Source organism: Eptesicus fuscus, chromosome 13, assembly GCF_027574615.1.
Source record: "Eptesicus fuscus isolate TK198812 chromosome 13, DD_ASM_mEF_20220401, whole genome shotgun sequence".
NCBI lineage: Eukaryota > Metazoa > Chordata > Mammalia > Chiroptera > Vespertilionidae > Eptesicus > Eptesicus fuscus.
Genome location: NC_072485.1, coordinates 82,614,336 through 82,633,049, shown reverse-complemented (window position 1 = coordinate 82,633,049; position 18,714 = coordinate 82,614,336). Strand labels below are relative to the sequence as shown.

General features: G+C 69.1%; 5 protein-coding genes across 5 annotated transcripts in view; 2 read left to right on the top strand and 3 right to left on the bottom strand.

The window, feature by feature from the left end:
- SIRT3 (sirtuin 3) overlaps positions 1 to 1,260 on the top strand; it is a 12,813-nt gene extending 11,553 nt beyond the window's left edge. Inside the window, exon 7 of the mRNA XM_054724763.1 lies at positions 773 to 1,260. Within this exon, the coding sequence (XP_054580738.1) occupies positions 773 to 793 (21 nt within the window). The 3' untranslated portion in view covers positions 794 to 1,260. The remainder of the gene's footprint in view (positions 1 to 772) is intronic.
- Positions 1,261 to 1,947: 687 nt separating this feature from the next.
- RIC8A (RIC8 guanine nucleotide exchange factor A) lies at positions 1,948 to 6,968 on the bottom strand. The gene is made up of 10 exons (XM_054725495.1): positions 6,795 to 6,968; positions 6,516 to 6,563; positions 5,841 to 6,425; positions 5,392 to 5,483; positions 4,768 to 4,918; positions 3,963 to 4,058; positions 3,750 to 3,894; positions 3,540 to 3,684; positions 3,186 to 3,305; positions 1,948 to 2,642 (listed from the first exon to the last, which is right to left on the bottom strand). The coding sequence occupies exons 1-10, from the start codon at positions 6,876 to 6,878 to the stop codon at positions 2,522 to 2,524; spliced, it is 1,587 nt and encodes a 528-aa protein (XP_054581470.1). The 5' UTR covers positions 6,879 to 6,968; the 3' UTR covers positions 1,948 to 2,521.
- Positions 6,969 to 7,509: 541 nt separating this feature from the next.
- On the top strand, positions 7,510 to 9,311 carry BET1L (Bet1 golgi vesicular membrane trafficking protein like). The gene is made up of 4 exons (XM_054725387.1): positions 7,510 to 7,763; positions 8,610 to 8,701; positions 8,902 to 8,958; positions 9,045 to 9,311. The coding sequence occupies exons 1-4, from the start codon at positions 7,745 to 7,747 to the stop codon at positions 9,210 to 9,212; spliced, it is 336 nt and encodes a 111-aa protein (XP_054581362.1). The 5' UTR covers positions 7,510 to 7,744; the 3' UTR covers positions 9,213 to 9,311.
- A 2,970-nt stretch (positions 9,312 to 12,281) lies between these two features.
- Positions 12,282 to 15,174, bottom strand: ODF3 (outer dense fiber of sperm tails 3). The gene is made up of 7 exons (XM_008159586.3): positions 15,006 to 15,174; positions 14,542 to 14,658; positions 13,986 to 14,186; positions 13,562 to 13,663; positions 13,341 to 13,462; positions 12,651 to 12,791; positions 12,282 to 12,520 (listed from the first exon to the last, which is right to left on the bottom strand). The coding sequence occupies exons 2-7, from the start codon at positions 14,648 to 14,650 to the stop codon at positions 12,431 to 12,433; spliced, it is 765 nt and encodes a 254-aa protein (XP_008157808.1). The 5' UTR covers positions 14,651 to 14,658; positions 15,006 to 15,174; the 3' UTR covers positions 12,282 to 12,430.
- A 979-nt stretch (positions 15,175 to 16,153) lies between these two features.
- On the bottom strand, positions 16,154 to 17,478 carry SCGB1C1 (secretoglobin family 1C member 1). The gene is made up of 3 exons (XM_028136514.2): positions 17,216 to 17,478; positions 16,516 to 16,715; positions 16,154 to 16,264 (listed from the first exon to the last, which is right to left on the bottom strand). The coding sequence occupies exons 1-3, from the start codon at positions 17,268 to 17,270 to the stop codon at positions 16,247 to 16,249; spliced, it is 273 nt and encodes a 90-aa protein (XP_027992315.1). The 5' UTR covers positions 17,271 to 17,478; the 3' UTR covers positions 16,154 to 16,246.
- Positions 17,479 to 18,714: the final 1,236 nt, after the last annotated feature.

Here is an 18,714-nt window from a genome sequence, read left to right as displayed (position 1 = left end):
GAAGCTCCAGGGGTCAAACCCACAGACAAGCGGCTACAGAAGGTGGGGTTTCCCGGGGACCCGCCTGTCGCTGTGCTGCGTGACTTCCCCAGGAGGGAGACCCCCGCCCCTCCCCCGCGGGAGTCCCCAGGGTGTGCTGATCCGGTTCCTGTGGCCCAGGCGGACGTTTGGGAACCCACCCTCCGGCTGCGCCGTCACCCCCTCTGGCAGAAGCCCCCTCTGGCCGCAGCCTCGTCTCCTGCCAAGTTGGACCAGAAAGAGCTGAGGCTAAGGGTCAGACTGCCCTTAGGTCTCCGTCGTCATTCCAGGCCTTTCGTTCGGGCTGGTTCTCAGGGCTGAGACGTAGGCTGGCGCCAGGTGCCAGGTGCTAGGAGGAGGCGAGTGAAGACCATCCAGGTCCCGACGCCCACGGGCAGAGGGGCAGAGGCACAGCCTGGCAGCTCCTGGGGCTCCCGCTCGGGCTGACCTCGCCCACCACAGCAAGGCTGCCGGGAGCCTGTGGGCTGGGGAGCTGGTCCTGTAAGATCTGCCCCGCGGTGCCCCCTGGTCTCCCAAGGGGTGTAAGTCGGGTTATGACTTTAGGGGTTGAGTTGCTGTCCAGGAGGAAGTGCCGGGTACGCCGCAATGGCTGCTTCCCCGCCCTGCCGGCATCAGCTGATTTGGCTCCACAGCGGCGTTTGTGGACAGAAAGCTTCGCTTTAGGAAGTTTGTGCCGCTGGCGTTGCCTGTCCAGGTGTTTCCAGGTGACCGACTGCCCTCTCCTCTGTTCCAGCTCAGTGGCCGGGACAGATAGGGCACGGCTGTCCCCCGCCAGCACTGGGCGCCTGGAGTCACCACCCGTTTCCGGGCAGACCTCATGCCTGAGGACAGCTGGGGCAGGTGTACAAACTGGCTGACCCAGAACCTGGACCGAGGGGCGGAGCGTGACCCGCTGGCGCCGTGCCCGCCCTGTTCCCGCCGCGCTGCCCGTCGGCGGTACGGCCCGCCCGCCCTGCAGGTGCCTCTCCACGTGTGGAGGCTGTACTGCCCAGGCTTCCTTCTGACCCGGGCCGAGACCCCGGCCCACGCAGGCTGCACCCGCCGTGTCCAGGCCTCCTCCGCCTGCAGGGCAGCTCAGTGTGTCTGTCTGTCTGAGGCCTGGCCCAGGCGGAGCGGGCCCAGCCGCCTCCCGAGCGGGGCCTGGCTCCCAAGCCGTGCCCTGGGCTCTGCTGGCATGTCGGTCTCCTTAGGAGGGGTCTCCTTAGGAGGGTGCTGTCCTTCACTTCCACCATGAAATAAACTTTACTGTAGACGTTGGGCGTCCTTTCCTTCTTGTCCCCTCAAAGGGGACAGTGAGTGTGGAAAGGGGATGTGGGGGGTCCAAGGACGGAACATTGGTCCCCACGTCACCCCTCACGTCCTGTTCACCCAACGCCTGCCTTTGACATTAGCCTCCCCCGGAAACCCATCTGTCCCAGACCCTGCGGCTGCCCTGGCAGGCACGCCACTAGGATTAGCCTCAGACGCAGACGGAGCCCCCACCCCTCCCAGGTCGCCGCCCCACCTGCTCCCTCCTTCCTGCGGCGTGCTGCCCGTAGGACCCTGGACGGGAGCTCAGGAGCAGGTTTAAGGACTCGACTCCTCAGAAGGGCGTCTGGTGGCCTCACTGCTCAACAAGAAAAGACGAGTGTCACCCTGGCGGGTTTGGCTCAGTGGATAGAGCGTCGGCCTGCGGACTCAAGGGTCCCAGGTTCGATTCCGGTCAGGGCACATGCCCGGGTTGTGGGCTTGGTCCCCAGTACGGAGCATTCAGGAGGCAGCCGGTCCACGATTCTCTCTCATCATTGATGTTTCTCTCCCTCTCCCTTCCTCTCTAAAATCAATAATATATTTTTAAAAAAAGACTTGCATGTCAACCTGGGAAAAGTGTTCAATTGTGCAAAGAACAAGACTAGCTTCTTTCTCCTTAGCACGCCTTTACTGGGTATTTAACACATGTTCACACACACACACACACACACACACTTGCCCGAAACTCCGGGACGTTTCTGTGACGCTTGTGGGACTCGGTAGGGTACAGAGTACCGGCTCACGAGCAGGGTCCTCGTGTTTATGAGCCACGCCAGGGGGATCGACGGAGAGTCAACTGTGAAAGCGGTGGGAGCTCGGGCGCCGTGGACAGCCGAGGCAGCTGCGCCAGGACCGGGAGGCGCTCCGTGGGGACAGGGACAGCACACAGCCCTTGCAGTGTTCCTGACATTAGAACGTGTTCTAGCAGGTTCTTCCCCTCTCAAAGGCAGCACCTGCCCGACCGCCTGGCTCTGGGCTTCCTTCCTGCCGCCCTCGGGAGCAGCCGCCGCGCACACCCTCCTGGCTCACGAGACCGCGTCACCTGAGGAAGCCGGTTTCCACGGTGACAGCAGGACAAGGCCTCACGGTCCCAGAGAGCAGAGTCGGGAACAAGACTGAGGGAGTGAAGAGAGAGGGGCCCGAGGACACGGCTGGAAGCAGCACCGGTTCTGACGGGGCAGGGTGGCCGTCCTCAGTCGGGGTCCGAGTCTGCATCCGAGGAGAGCTGGCCCTCCATGCTCTCGCACACGGCGTCCTGCAGGGAGGTGAGCTGGCCCCGGGGACTCACCCCCATGGGCTGGATGACGCGGTGCCTGCAGGGAGAGGGGTGGTGGGCGGGCGCCCTGCTCCGGTGGCGCCTTCGCCCCCAGGCTGCCCGCTCACACTGTCAGCCCGGCCCGAACCCTAACTGCTGCCAGTGGCCTTGATGCCTGAGGCAGGCTCTTAAGTTTTTCTGGGCCGCGGTTCCCGTCATCTGTAAAAAGGACATAATGCGGCCCTAGCCGGCCTGGCTCAGTGGATAGAGCGTTGGTCTACGGACTGAAGGGTCGCGGGTTCGATTCCAGTCAAGGGCACGTGCCCAGGTTGTGGGATCCATCCCCAGTGTGGGGCCTGCAGGAGGCAGCCGATCGATGATTCTCTTTCATCGTTGATGTTTCTCTCTCTCTCCCTCTCTAAAGTCAATAAAAACATAAAAAAAAAAAAAAAAAAAGGACGTAATGCTGACCTCAACTCCAATCACCAATCCAGAACAGGTGATTCCAAACACGAGTAACACAGACCCGCCAGGACCCTGGCCGCCTCTGGCCCCGCCTCCGGGCTCGGGACAGGACGTGGCCCTCCCGCCGGACCCGCACCTGGAGAGCCTGTCGAACATGGTCACCAGCTTCATGGCCTCGTGCTCCTTCTGCTCCTCCGTCATGCCCTCCATGGGGTTGGGCGGCTTCTCCTCCACCCGCCCGGTCACCGGGTTGATGCTGCTTCCGGGGAAGGGGCGGGGGATGCACTGAGTCCCAGGCCCGGAGGGCTGCGGGCGGAGGACCGGGGGAACTCCCTCGGGCTGGTCCCCCAGATGCCCGGCCCCTTTGTTCTCAGCGAAACATTGGGCGTCAGGACCCGGTCACCCAGGGACAGGGTCGGGCTCAGAGGCCACCCCCCCGCCCCACCCCAGGGCCCAGATGGTGGGGGAGCCCGAGGGTGCGCAGACACACCTGGCCTTGGCCTCCTTGTACTCCTCTGTGTCCGTGTCCTCGTCCTCCGAGTACTGGCCCTCAGGCCGGCCCCCTGCCATGAGGCCCCGGGCAGCCAGGAGGCCGGCGGCGTTCCCGTAGCCCGTGTACTTGATGAAGCGGGGCACTGCGGGGCAGAGGGGCGGGGTCAGCGTGCGCAGGGGCTGGGGCAGGGCGCCCGCCCACACTCACCGCTCTCCGAGCACAGGACGAACAGGAACTCGGCGGCCACCCTCTTCACGTCGGTGTCCAGGTGCGTCATGAGGCGAACCAGCTTGTTCCGCAGCAGCTCCCCCACCTCGGGCCGGGTCTTCACGTCCCTCAGCGGGGGCAGCACCTGGGGGCACAGCCGTCAGCCTGGCCTGCAGGGCGGGGGGACCAGGGCCCGCCCGGCCCCTGCCATACCTGGGCCTTCAGGAACTTGCGGGCGGGGCGGTGCAGGCGGGCACACTCGGTCAGCACGCTCAGCACGGGGGCCACGCCCTCCTTCAGCCGGTGCGTCTGCAGAGGAGCCCGCGGTGAGGCGGTGCCCGACGCCAGGCCGGGCCACACGCACCACGCGGCCTGGCAGGAGGCGCTCGGGAGGGTGCCCGCTCCGAGGGCCCGGGTGGAACTCCCAGGCCTCCCGTGTGCTCTGTGGCTCGGCTGCTCCGAGTCCCACTTCCTCGCCCACATGCCAGGTGTGGGGAAACAGCATTTCACACTGTTAGGACACCACTGGCCTCAGAAGATGGTGGCCAGCTAGCAAGAACAACCCCTACTCTGCAGGGAGCTCCTGCAGCCCCTGTACCGCTGCCTGGGTACCTCCCTGGACCCCAACACCAGCAGCGGTAGCGACAGGGACAGACGGTCATGGCCACGCCAATGCCAGGTGTGTGACCCAGCTCTCCGTGCGCGTGGGTGACGTGGATTCCGAGGGACCCACTGACCCTGTCTGGCTCTGCGGCCCCACAGCACCTGGTAGCTCCCCGGGGGCCGTGAGAGCCTGCCGGCCGGTGTTGGGCACCTGCAGGCCTCGGGAGCCTCTGGCTCGGGGTTCCTGTGGGTCAGGGGACAGCTGGTGCTGGTCCCCAAGGGATGCCTGTGCACAGCGACACTGAGTCCAGGCCAGGCCCCCTCAGACCTTGTCTAGAACACAAGTACCCTGAGCTGACCTCCCCCAGCCGGGGGGAAGCAGGCCACGGCAGCCCCGCAGGCGGTCCCCGCCCACCTGGTGCAGGCGCTTCTCCAGGAAGCTGAGGAGGGCGCCCATCACGTCCATGTTCACGCCCAGGAACTCCAGGGAGCCTCTGCGCGGCTCCAGGGCCAGCAGGACGTCCAGACACTTGACGGGCAGGTTCCCCAGCAGGTTCACTGCGTGGCTGGGGACAGAGGGAGGGGATTGGTAAGCCCGGTCCCCTCTGCAGCACAGCTCTCGGTGCACCTGCCGGGGCTACACGTGACACGAGCCAGCAATCGGGGGCCTAAGGAGCGACACGGGGCCGGAGCTGAGGGGGGACTGGTCTCAGGGGAGCACTAGGGGTGGGGAGGGCGCCCCGCCTGCCACCCTGTTTGGGCTGAGGCATCCCAGGCAATCTCCGGAAAGCCAGCACCTGCCTGAGCGCCGGTCACCGAGAAGGGGGGGGAGTGAGCACAGCCCTGCAGACACCCGCCTTCTGCTGCCCCCGCCCGCCCGCCCGCCCCCCGCCCCCGGCTCCTGGCCCAGCGTTTCTGGAAACACCTGGTGCTGGTCCCACCCAGACGGATGTGGGTGCTCTAGGTGGAGGCGCCCCCCACCCCCGTCCAGACAGGCGGGTGCACCTCCCTCCAGCACGACGGGCCCGGCCCGCCTCACCCGTGGAACTCCTCCGTGCGGTCCCCAGCAGCAGCCACCATCACACAGTGCCGCAGCAGGGTCCCCAGGCGGCGGTAAAGAGCAGCGTCGTCCTGACCAGAGAGAAGGGGCTCCTGTGGCAGAGCCACACCTGCCCCCCTGCTGCCAGAGAGGTCCTGCTGCCTGGGCCATGCGTGCTGACTACCTGTCTCCTCCAATGCACCGCCCCCCCCCAATTAGGAACGGCAACGGGTCCCGTGAATGACATCACCGTGTAGGGAAGTTGCCCTCAGCCTCTCGCCACCCAGCCCCCTCCGCCCTCAGGACCCTCCCTGATGCCGCTGCCCAGAATGGACACCCCCTTGCTGCGGGCTGAGCGTCCTGTCCGAGGCTGACGCCCGACACAGTAGGGTGCCCCTCGGCAAGGCAGGCCCAGGAGGCACCAGCCACGGGTGCAGGGCAGCCCTCACCTCGTCCACTTCCCTCCGGACGGAGTCGAAAGTGATGTTGAAGAGCACCTTGAGGGCCTCCATGGCCCGCTCGGTCTGCTGGGGAGGAAGGCGCTCCGGGGGGCTCTGTCCCGGGGTCACCCCCAGCGTCAGCTGCAGGGCCTCCGTGAGCAGGGGCACGCCCTGCAGCTCCTGGAACAGCTGCTGGCGCACCTCCGGGCGGAGGGCCGTGAGCAAGAACAGGAGGCGCAGGTCAAAGAGCTGGACCTCGTGGGGGAAGCTGCTCTCCCCGTGCCGCCCCACGCGCTGGGCGAGCCTCACCACCAGGCGGGCCTCCGCGGCCAGCGCCTGCGCCTGGGGGCTGCTGAGCACAAGGTTGCACAGGCACTTGAGGGATTCGAGCACAACGTCCATGTCCAGGGGCCCAGGGGCCGCCCCCTCGGAGACGCCGGCATAGCAGGCGAGGGCCTGCAGGCTCCGGCGGCCGGTGAAGGCGTCCAGGCAGCTGCGGTCCCTGGACAGGATGCGGATGCTCTGCAGCCAGGTGACCCGGCGGGAGGGGGGCAAGCCCTGCTCCAGGACCGAAACCAGCAGCTCCGCCAGTCTCTGCGGGGAGAGGACAGCGGCTCCACCAAGCCCCCCACCGGGAGCCCCCGGCCTGTCCCCCCCACCCCCGGCCCCGCGGTCAGCACGCACCTGCCTGTCCTCCCGCTGGGCAGCATCGAACGTGAAGCTCTGGGAGTTCTGCGGGGGGACCGGGCTCAGGCACAGGCCGCAGCACCGCTCGGAGGTGGGGCCCCACCTCACACACCTGCCCCCAGGTGCGCGGCCGGCCTCGCCCCAGCAACGCCCCGCAGCCTCGGCGCCCCGCCCGCCGCGCTCGCTCCCAGTCCCACTCCCGCATTCCGCCGACCACGCGCGAGCCCCACCCTGCCCGCTCCGCCTCGCACGTCCCACGTCCACGGGCCCGCTCACCTCGCGGTTGTACGCGCGCAGAGCCTCCATGACCACGTCCTCCTCCCCCGTCTCCACGGCATCCGCAACCGCTCGGGGCTCCATGACGGCCGGGCACCCGGAGCCGGGAAGGCGGGAGGGGCTCGCTCCGCGGTTCCGGGCCCCAGTCCACCCGCCCCGCCCAGGTCCGGCGTGCGCGGCGCCGCGGCGCGGGGCGGGGCCTGGGCTGCGCGGGGCGGGGCCTGGGCTGCGCGGGGGCGGGGCGGGGCCTGGGCTGCGCGCGGGCGGGTGGGGCGGGGCCTGGGCTGCGCGGGGGCGGGGCGGGGCCTGGGCTGCGCGGGGGCGGGAGGGGCGGGGCCTGGGCTGCGCGCACCCCAAGGGGGCGAGACGTGGGACCTGGAAGCTTTGCCGCGGGGTCCGCCCGGGGCCTCAGGGTCGGACTTGGTGACCGCGACTCGGGGCCGGCGTCGCCCTGGGGCTGGACAGTGACCGCCTCCGCTCTCGGGAGGGGCGTGCCGCGCGGGCTCGAGGGTCGGCGGGCGGGCGTGGCAGCCTGGCCGAGGCGGGGAGGGCGCGGAGGCAGAAGGCCGCGCGGGGGGAGGGCACAGGCCGTGCAGTCGCCCCTCTGGAAGGACAGACACGACAGAGCGTCCCGTTCCGGGGGGGCCGAGGAGGCACGACACAGCCCGCGCCCACCGCGGCGCGTGGGGGACACGCACAAGCACGGGCCCCGCCTCTGCGGCCGCGCGTCTGTCGTGCCGGCCCCGCGGCCCGCACCGAGCACACCCCCCGCTGAGCGCAGGCGCGCACCGCCCTCCCCGGTCCCGTCACTTCCCTTCCGCGCACCGCCCCATCCCTCGGCCGGAAGTTGACGGCGGGTCGGAAGGGGCGTGCCGGAAGCGCTCTCGCGTGACGGTGCCACGTCGCGGGAGGCAGCGGCGGGTCGGGGCCCGGTGCGGGCCGGGGGCGCGATGGCGGACTGGACTCGCGGTGAGTGCGGGGAGCGGGGCCGGGGGCGCGGGTCGGCCAGACGGACGCCGCCGTCCGGAGCGGCGTGCTGGGAGGGCCGCAGCCGGCCTCGTAGCGAATGGGGTCCGGGCACCCCATTTCCTCCGGGAGCCCTGGTCGCACTGCGCAGTGGGGTGTCGCTGAGCTGCCTCGGCCTGAGGGGCTTCGTGACCGTGAGTGGCGGCAGGACGTGGGCACACGGACGGTTCCAGGGCCGCGCCCCCGCAGCCGGGTCACGTTGAGGCGTCTGGGTCTGGGCACCTGGTGCTCGTCCAGGGCCCTGCCCTCGGGTGGACATCGCCCCCTTTGTTGTTGGGGAGCATTGCTGAGTGGGTTCCTCCTGTTACTTGTCGCTGCTTCAGGACTCAGTTCACAGGGGGTCCCCGCAGCGGCCCTCCCGCTGGCCCTGGCGCTCCTCCTGCCTTCCTGCCCCGCACGGCGTTACTGCGCAGCCAGAACGGCCCACGCACACGGAGGGTGGTGCCGTGGAGGGGGCACAGACCTGTCAGACAGGGCGGCCGACAGTGCCAGTGACCGATCCGTTTGGGCTTGTGCACTGGGGGTGCCTGCCCACCCCGGCCTGGACGTGTAGGTGGGACAGGTGCTCCCGTGACAGGTGCTCACGCCGCCTTTCCCGGGGCGCGAAGTCCAGGCACCAGGCCCTGGGTTAGGGCTGGACCTGCTCAACCCACACGGGCGGGCACAGGCCCCCCGGTCGTCAGACCTGGCCAGATGGGATCGTAGGGAAGCCCTGAGGCCACACAGGGCCGCGCGCAGGGGGCCCGGGTGAGCCGGGGCTGTGCCCCCTCCGCCTCTCTCTCCCTGCAGCTCAGAGCTCCGGGGCCGTGGAGGAGATTCTAGACCAGGAGAACATGCGGATGGCTGACAGCCTGGCCTCCAAGGTCACCCGGCTCAAAGCGGTCAGTGTGGTCCCCCTGGAGCGGGGGCCAGAGGGGGAGAGGCCTCGACGGGTTTCATGGGCTTCCCGCCGGGTGAGGCCCAGGTGGCGCCTGGACGACCCTGGTGGTGGCAGGGCCTGTGGGTCTCGGGGGGGGGGGGGGTCAGGTCCTGTGCAGCGGATGTGCCCCGGCCTGACCCTGACCCTCTGTGTCCGCACCAGCTGGCCCTGGACATCGATAGGGACACGGAGGACCAGAACCGCTACCTGGACGGCATGGTAAGGGTCAGCCCTGCCCTCTGCCCGCTGGGCAGCCCTGGGGACCGGGGGCTCTGCCCGTGTGACCGGCCGTGTTCCTCCCTCAGGGCTCGGACTTCATGAGCACGACAGGCCTGCTCACGGGGAGCGTGAAGCGCTTCTCCACGATGGCGCGGTCTGGGCGAGACAACCGGAAGCTGCTGTGCGGCGTGGCCGGGGGCCTGATCGTGGTCTTCTTCATCCTCTCCTACCTCCTGTCCAGAGCAAGGACGTGAGCCAGTGGGGCTGGCTGTGCGGGCGCCCCGGGCAGCCAGGGTCTCCCCCGGTGTGTGGCTGCAGGGGACCTGCTACCAAATACGGCTTTGAAACGGTGACCGTGGCTTCGGTCTCCTCCGTGTGGCCGGGAGCCGGCTGCCTCCGATCTGAGCTGTGTGGCCGGGGCAGGGGCCCTGGGTGCTCGCGGCACCGGCAGCTCATCGGAGCAGCGCAGCCGGGAACCCTGCACGTGGCCGCCTGTGGCCCGCAGCCCCTCCCCAGCCCTCGGCTCCGACACCTCAAGGCTCCTCTGCCCCGTCCTTGTCTGGGAAAGGCCGCGTCTGCTCTCAGGTGCCTGGATCTGACGTGGGGAACAGGTGAGGCTGCGAACCTCAGATCAGCACCATCTTCCCCACGCGGGTTCCAGCCCAGGGTGGCATTTCCTTCTGCCCAGGGCTGCCGAGCACAGTGTGTGTGTGGGGGGGCGGCGGTGCCGAGGGCCCCTGCTCGGCCTGGACCTCGACCTCGGCCTGCCCTCCAGTCCCGCGGCTGAAGCCAGACCTCCGGGAAGAGCAGTTGGTGCGGATGAAGGAGTGGAATGCAGTCCTGGCTGGGGGCCCTGCGCCCCAGGCCCCAGCCTTCTGGATCCCTTGGCCGCGTATCCAAGAGCAGAAACCCCCATTTTCTCAGGATTGAGGATCCACCCCAGATGCGTTTCCTGGAGATCAGGGCTCTAGAAGCAGGTCCCTTTGGCAAGTCAGGGTCGGGAGCGTGTGCATGTGCGTACACGTGTGTGTACACCTGAGCGAGAGCTTCTATGGGTCTTGACGGCGGGCTTCCCTGCAAGAACCCTGTTCATAGGACCCGTGGTCACTTCTGGAGGGTCTCTGGGTAATTACCTCGCCACCACGCCAGCCCTTCCTCCCACGGCGTCCCCGTGCTGTGAGGGAGCTCTGAGCCAGCCTCGTCCCCAGGTTCTGCAGCCTGGCCTGTCCCTGGGCCCTGACTGCCCACCTGGCCGGCCCTGTGCCCACACAAACCAGACCCCACCTGGCCCGGCCCGCGGCTTCTCACCCAGGGAGATCCCAGCGCCCTGTCTCCACACACAACCAGTTATTGTCTCCGTCCTCCCCGCCTTTGTCCCGTCCTCTGCCTTCCCGGCACTCCGTTACTGCCGGAAGACTGCTGGCCCACTGTCCACCTGCCTTCCGCTGCTCCTCCCCTCCCCCCAGCAGGCCTCGCCTGTCCTCCGTTCTCTCCTCCAGCGCACCTGGTGGGGCCCCTCAGCCTCCAGGGAGGGGGTCCCAAGGGCTCTGCTCTGCCTGCCGTGCCCTCCAGCGCATGCTCATTTGTCACCGAGCTCTCGAACCCCCTCTGTCTCGGCTGCTTCCCCTCCGTGATGGTCCTGCCTGTGACCCCGGGCGCCTCGGCTCTGGCTCGGCCTCTGCTCCTCCAGTGAACCCTCGTGGGGGCTTGTGCATGTCACCACGCTGCTGCCGCCGCCTGCGGGCCGCCGCCGGGCCCTGCAGACACAACCTGTGCTCCGCGCCCCCGCGCCTCCCTGAGCCTGCGGTGCTGACCTCCCGCCCCGAGAACGCGGCTGGGCCGGGGCGCCAGGTGACCACCCCGAGGCTGTGCCCCTGCCGCGCAGAGGAGGCGGCCACCTGTGCGCTTGGCTGGCCTCCAGGGTGCGTCCCGTCTGACTCCCTGCTGTGCGCCCACCTCTCCGTCTCCGGGGCCCCTGCAGCTTCAGCCCTCGTGGGGCCTGGGCTTCCTGCTTCGAGGGTGAGGGTGGGTTCCACGAAGGGGGCGTGCGGGCCGACTCCCTCCTGCTCACCCCGCTCAGACGGGTGTGCTGTGCACACGGCACCTAATGCTGTGCTGGGGGCGGGGGGCGGGGCTGCCGAGACTGAGCCCTGAGAGCTGCCGTGTCCTGTGAGGACGGACTGCCAGGCTCCCCCACGACTCCAGGACAAGACAATAAAAATGTGGAGCGAACGGCCTCGTTTCCTTGGGCTTGAGAGGGCTCTGGCACTGACCCCGGTCCCCGGACGCTGTGGGCTCTTAGGGGCTGGACCCGCCTGCTTCCCCTCGGGGTTCCCAGGTCCCTGGCCTCCTCACTCGTTCCCTCAGACGCGTGCTCTGCCCAGGGTTCTGGAACTCAGCCTGGACGTGGCTGCCTCGCCTCTTAGGAGCCAGTGGGCTGACCCCTGCCCTGTCCTGTGCTTCCTGCCTGGCTGGGAGGTGTCATGGCGCCCTACCAAGTCACTCAGCCGTGGCCCGATTGCTCAGTGGCCTGGAGTGTAATCCTATACACCAGGAGGTCACGGGTTCGGTTCCCGGTCAGCATGCATCCAGAAGGCAGCTGGCTGATGTTTCTCCCGCTCTGAAGTTAATAGCAGCCTCCTGTGAGGACTGAAAAACCCAGAGACGTCGTCACTCATTGCAGTGAGCCCAGCTGTATGGCCTGGGCTGAGCGTCAGCCTGTGAGCCAGGAGGTTGTTGGATTCCTGGTCAGGCCACGCGCCCGGGTTGTGGGCTCGATCCCCAGTGGGGCGTGCAGAGGGCAGCTGGTCAGTGATTCTCATCATTGATATCTCTCTCTTCCTCTCCCTCTCTGAAGTCGATAAGAATATAATTTTTAAAAATCACAAGTGACCTATGCCCCAGTTCGTGGCTGGGACAGGACAGGCCGTCTGCTCCAGGATGCCGGGGCCTCACCTGGACACAGGACGACTGCGTCACCGGAGGTTTCTCCCACAGCTGCTGGGCGAGCGGAGGGTCGGATGGGCCAGCTGCCCAGCGGCTGCAGGGGCTGTGCCCCGACAACGTGGGGCTGTTGCTGAGGGGAGCCGGGTGGGGTGGGGTGGCCCGGCCCGGAAGTCACCTAGCAGCAGTTCGGGGCGGTCACTGCAGATTCGAGGGGCGGAACAGACCCCTCCCCAGGTGGGGAGAGCCCATCGGGAAGGGAGAGCACGTGGGAGAGGCGCAGGTGTGCCCATGGGGTCAGGGCAGCCGCGCCCCCAGCCCTCCTGTCTGCCCAGACCCCAGGCTGGCAAAGCCTCCCCCTACCCCAAGACAAGTCCATGGCAAATGGAACCATGATTTATTATACATGTGGGCGCACAATTAGCAAATGGGGATGCATAGAAAAATGTCATAATTGTCCAAACACGCGTGCTTCGGCCCGCAGCCAGGCGGGGTGGGTGGGTTCTCCCAGGTCCCTGTCCCTCCCGGGCTAGTCCACCTGCAGGATCAGGGGGGTCATGTAGTCGGAATGTTTGATGCCGAAGGTGACGATGGGGGCGCAGGGCTTGGTCACTGTCACCTGGCGGAGGAGAAGCTGTGAGGGGCCGGCACCCCTGCCCCCACCCCACAGGCCCATCTCCCGCCCCAGCCAGCCTGGGCCGGGTCTCCCGGGCCCCACCCTCTTCCCTGCACCCCTCGGCCTCCCAGACCTTCTCGGGGCTGTGGGCTCCTGGTCCTGGCTTGAGGGTCTTGTCCCCCGGGGGCTCCACTCGGGCCGCAATGGTGTACTGCGGAGCCTTGAACTTGGTCACCTGCACGTCGGTCTGGTGGTAGGCCGCAGGACCTGGGGTCTGGGAGGCGAGAGGCTCAGACAGGCGTGGCTGCCAGGGCAGCGACCCGGGGGGCCAGGGCCAGTGCCGGGGGCGCTTCCGGCCCCAAGTCACTGTGCACGTGGGTCAGGGCCCTCCTGTCTCCACAGCGTTCCCGTGGCGGTGAAACCCCAGTGCTGTGGGTCCCCCCGCACACCCGCCCCCCCCCCCCGATTTCAGCCTCATGGTGGCAGTGACCCCCAGTGTGTGGCAGCCCCATCTCATCTCTGAGCGAGTGCGTGAGGCCGATTCCCGCTGGGACCCGTCCTGGGGCCTCGGAGCGGCTCCGCACGAGCCCCTCCAGAACCCGCCCCCAGTGCCTCACGGCTCAGTGTCCTCCCGCCTCCTGCCAGCCGCCCGCCCCCACAGGGCCCCGGGGACCCCTCACTGCTCAGCCCTCCTCCGCCCTCGAAGGTGGCCCAGGCACGTGGCCGACACCCAGGGGGTGGAGATGAGGCGCCTCAGGAGGGGGGGTCGGGGGGGTCCTGGGGGGAGGGATGGGGGGTCAGACGGCCCCCGGGCGCCCCTTGCCTTATGCAGGTCGTCGCTGAAGCCGCCCAGCTTGCTGCGGCCCTTGATGGAGTAGGAGGGCTGGGAGGCCTTGCCGACCGTGTGGGGCCCCATCACCATGGGCAGCATGTAGGCGGCAGGGCCTGGAGGGGGGGGGGGGCGCAGTGCTGAGTCTCCGCTGGCTCCGCCCTGGACTGCCCACCTCCCTCCCCACCCGGGTCCCCACCCGCTCGGCCACGGACCTGGGGTGCTGTCCACGCGGAAGGTCTTGGTCCGGGCAGAAATGGAGTGGCTGGGCGCCGAGTCGAACACATACTTGGTAGATTTCTCTGGAAAGTAGTCGCCTGCGGGAGGACAGGAGCAGGGGGTGCTGGGAGGGCCAGGATGACCCCCGACATTGTGGGCGCCGGGCCCTCGGGCCCCCACACGGATGGTGACTGAGGTGTCCGGAGTGCAAAGGGGGCTTGGGGGTGGGGCAGGGGCCCAGGAGGCCCAGGTCAGCGCTGGGCCAGGCGGTCGGGGCTCCCCCGGGGTCAGCAGCTCCGAGGAGAAGGCGCCCAGGCTGCCAGGACGGGGTGCTCCCTCCCGCCCCGGCTCCGCTCCGGCTCCGGCTCCCGGGGCAGTGGCTGCTGCAGGGCCGGGCCGGGCTGGGCCACTGTCACTCACCGGGGCCAGGGGTCATCGTGGTCTTGGTGTGGTAGCGCCCCAGGATGGAGAAGGCGGGGCCGAGGTCCTTGCCAGTCCTCAGTACCTTGGGGTTCACGCTGTATCGAGGCCCCGGGGAGCAGTTCTCGGTCAGGAGCAGGGGGGCCCCGCGGAAGCTGTAGGCGGGTGCACGCAGCTTGGTGGGCGTGTGCTTCACGAAGCCTGTGGGCGGGGACGCTGAGTGCCCCGAGCCGACCCATTCCCCACCCCATTCCCCACCCTACCGACCCAGAGGGGTTGATGCTGGGAGTCGGGGGGAGCCCCAGGCCCTTCCCCATCCCTCCCCAGGCCCTTCCCCACCCCTCCCCAGGCCCTTCCCCACCCCTCCCCAGGCCCTTCCCCACCCCTCCCCAGGCCCTTCCCCACCCCTCCCCAGGCCCTTCCCCATCCCTCCCCAGGCCCTTCCCCACCCCTCCCCAGGCCCTTCCCCACCCCTCCCCAGGCCCTTCCCCAGCCCTCCCCAGGCCCACCCCACTCCTGGCTGGCCCTCCCACCCCTTCCAGGCCCCGGCACCTGCCTGTGGTGGGTGGAATCAGGTACTTGGGGCCGGGGCTGCTGTAGAGGGCCATGATGGGCCCCCGGGGCCGATGGGGCCGCCAGGTTCCCACCCATACTTCTTCCGTCATGGCCGGCTCTGTCAGGAGGAGGGTGAGCACAGGCTGGGAGGCCCTGCCTGTGCCCCCACGGTGGGCGGGCTGCAGGCCCCCCACTCCTCAGCAGGGGGCAGCTGGGCCCATGCCTCGGGCAGTGGACGCTCCTGGGGTTTGCTGTGCCCCCCCAGGCCCAGGCCGCAGCGGCAGCTCGGGACACGCCCAGGCTGGCTGTCCCTTCTGGGCCCCCGGCCACCCGCCCTGCTCCAGGGGGTCTGGCCAGCCTCCTCCCGCTCAGGGGTGCTGGGCGTGCGGCCGGGCAGGGGTGGAGGTGGGGGCTCCTCGCTGAGGCTGGGCTGTGGGGAGCGCGGGGCCCCTGGGAGGCCCTGACCTGGTCCAGGTGCGGCGCTCCGAGAACCTACGGGCCGCGCCTCCTCAGAGGCGGTCCCGCTGCATCGCGCTCCGCGTCAGGGAGGTCCCGACAGAGGGACATGGAGAGGAAGGCTGCCACCTCCCACCGGGGGCTTTGAGAGTCGGGGGGCCCCGGCCCCCGAGCTCTAGAATGTGGCTCTGTGGGATGGTGCGTTCTGATGGCCGGCTCTGTGATGCAGACAATGGCTTCTGTTAGAAGAACCCCGCCCGCAGGCCCGTGCTCCCCGCTGGCCAAGGAGCACCCCTGCTGAGCGCCCAGCGGAGCCACTGAGCGGGGCGCAGGCAGGGGGGCGGGGGTCCCCGGTGAGGGTGGCTGTGCTCGTCGGTGCGCGAGGGCTGGAGGAGCTCTGTGCCGGCGCCCTGCTGGCCAGCGGCCCCTCGGGGTCCTCACCCCCGGGGCCTGCCTTCCCCCCTCAGGTTCCTCCTGGGGCTGCGGCGGGGTGTGTTCCAGGCCCCTCCCTGGGCGACTTCGGGGACTGATTGCTCTCAGCCCCGGGACCCGGGCCTGTGCTCACCGTGTGCTTATCGGCTCAGAACGACCGCCCCCCAGCCGGCCCCCCCCCCCAGCCCGGCCACCTCCCCCCCGCCGCCCCCCGGCCCGGCCACCTCCCCCCCGCCGGCCCCCAGCCCGGCCACCTCCCCTCGCCGCCCCCCGGCCCGGCCCCTCCCCCCCGCCGCCCCCCGGCCCGCCCCCTGGCCCGGCCACCTCCCCTGGCCACCCGCCAGCCCGGCTTCGAGCCCCTGTTCCCGCCCACCGCGGCTGCACGCCTTCTCCTGCCCGTGGCCTCCCTGCCTTCCATCTTGCTCGGTCCTCGGCCTCCACGGGCCTCAGACTAGATTCCCCCGGTTTGGGGGTCCGCCGTCTGTGTGGGGCACTTACAGGTGCATGCTTCATGCGTGCAACCCATGTATGGGCACCTGTGTGTATGCGTGCGCGAGCACGTGTGTGTGTACGTGTGTGTGCTCGCGCGCGCGCGCGCGCGCGTGTGTGTGTGTGTGTGTGTGTGTGTGTGTGTGTGTGCGTGTGAGCCTGAGTGTGGGCGGAGACAGGAGCCGGAGCCTGGCCTGCAGGAGGTTTATTGATTGAACGGGGCGGATAAAATCACTCTGGGGAAGTGGCCGTGGGTGGCGTGGCCACGGCGGCTCGTGTAGCTGGTCCTGTGGCTGCTCGTGGCCACGTCGGGTCCCGAGGCGCCGTCCTCAGCCCAGCACAGCCACCTGCAAGGCAGACACGGGCGGGTGCCCTCCGGTGACCAATCACGGGAGAGCCGCTGGGAAAACGGGCGAGGCCACCCTGTGGGGGCGGTGGGCTCGGGCACTGCAGCTGGGGCCCTGCTGCCCGCTGGGGAAGTGGGGTGTGTGTGGGGGGGCTGGGGGCTGCCCCCGGGCAGTGAGCCTGGGCGTCGCCCTGATGCTGAGCAGGTGGGGGTGGGCTGCAGGCCGGGGGAGGAGGGCGCCCGGCCCAGTACCAGCAGCTTGATCAGCTCCGCCTTGTGCGCGGGCTGCAGGCCGTCTATGCAGGACTTGAGCTCGGCCAGCGCCTCCCTGCAGTCCGCGTTGACGTCGTACTTGCTCAGGGGCCCCGAGTAGAGCTCCTCTGGGTCCCCCACCAGCAGCGTTTGCAGGAAGTCCATGAAGAACTCGTTGTCGTCCTCCCCTGCGGCCAGCCCTGCACGGTGCGGGGACAGAGCCGGCCCTCACCTCCGGGGCTCCCGCCTCACTGCCCCCGGTGTCCCCCACAATGACGCTGCCTCACCTGCCCCCGGTGTCCCCCACAATGACGCTGCCTCACCTGCCCCCGGTCTTCCCCCACAACATCCCCGACCCACCCGCCTGCGGACACCGCCCATCACCCTAACCTCAGCTTTCTTCACTCCAGGCTTCTGGGTCCGGGGGAGGAGGGGGATTGAGCCCCAAACACGGGAACCCCCCCGCTCCGTGCGAGCTTGGCTGGCCTGGGGCTGGGAGGGGAGGGTCAGGCTGGGCTGGGGTGGGTATGGAGTTGGCAGGGGCCGGGTGGTTGCCCACGTCTGTTCTGTGATGGAGGAGGGGTTGGGGTCCTGGGAAGGGGGGCGCCGTCCACGGTGAGGGCCCAGCGCCTGGGTTTCAGCTTCCTAGCGCCCCCCCCCCCCCCCCCCGGAACGTGCCGAGGCCCCGGCAGGGACTCACCGCAGGCGCAGAGCAGGGTGGCGGCCGCCAGCAGGAGGGTGCTGCTCCCCTTCATGGCGACGGCACAGGTGCCTCCGGAGCGGCCTGGCAGGCTTTATGTCTCCGGGCGGGGCACCGGCGGGGGCGGGCCGACCTGCCCATCAGGGCCCGGCCAGTGAGAGCCCCGCCGCGCGGACTGGGTGCTGTGCCAGGGCTGGCTGGCAAACGGTTTGGGGCGAGGAGATGGGCGAAGGGGCGAGGAGCCTGGTCAGTGAGGCGGGCCGGGGGCCGGGGTGCTGGGCCTCTGGCTGTGGGGGGCTTGGGTGGGATCCGGGTCTTTCTTTGGGGTGGGAGTCCCCTCCACTCGCCGAGCCTGGGCCTCAGGCCGGCGGTCTCCCTGCGGCAGGCGTGGCAGCAGGGGCGGCTCTGGGAGTGGGGCCCCAGCGGGCCTGAGCGGGCACCAGTGTCCAGGGGGTGGGAGGGGGCCTGAGGGGACCTGGTGAGGAGCAGGCCACCCTGAGGCCTTCCCGGCAGGAAGGAGGGGCCCCAGGGGAGACACACCTTCCTCTGTGGCCCCGCCGGCCTGGGGAGGCCTAGGATATGGGGGAGGCCGGCACAGCCCCCAGCCCTCAACCCCCAGCCCCCAGCCCCCAGCCCTCAGCCCCCAGCCAGATGCGCGGGAGCGGCCAGGCCTGGTCTCAGGAGCCCTGCTGCCCCCTGGTGGCCGGTGGTGTCAGCGGGCCGGCGCGCCCGGGGTGAACGCGGTGGGAGTCCGAGGGCCCCAGCTTTGCATCCTGCCCCTGGGTTTGAGCGGGTGGCTAAGAAAAGGAAGCGAGAGGACCTGCCGGGCTCCCCGTTTCTTCCCGAGAGACGGCAACGGGGAGCCTGGTTTTGGGCAGGGAACGTGGCACCACGGCCTTAGCTCTCCGCACCCAGACCCAAGCGGGGCCTGTGGCGTCCCCGTCCCCCGCCCCCACCCGCACGGCCTGTCGCTGTGGGGTTGCCTTTCGGAAAATCACCTGCCGAGTGACCTGCCCATCACTCCCCCCCCCGCCACCCCCACCATGTTCACCCTCGGCCCAGAGCTGAGCGCCGGGCTGGGCCCACTTGGGTGTGTGTTTGAAGTTGCCCACAGAGAGGTCTTTTCCGGGCCCTTCCCCTGCTCCGGGACCTCACCCGCCCCGCGCCGCCCGCCCGCTCTGGGGACGGGTGGACTTGCCAAAGGCAACCTGCTAGGACCGTGGTCGGCAAACTGCGGCTCGCGAGCCACAGGCGGCTCTTTGGCCCCTTGAGTGTGGCTCTTCCACAAAACACCACGGCCTGGGCGAGTCTGTTTTGAAGAAGTGGCGTTCGAAGAAGTTTAAGTTTAAAAAATGTGGCTCTCACCTAACCAGCGGTTAAGGACAACAGGGGGGCGGGGGCATGCGTGGGGAGGGGTGTGGGATGGGAATGGGGGGATGAGGACAAATATGTGACACCTTAATCAATAAAGAAATTAAAAAATGTGGCTCTCCAAAGAA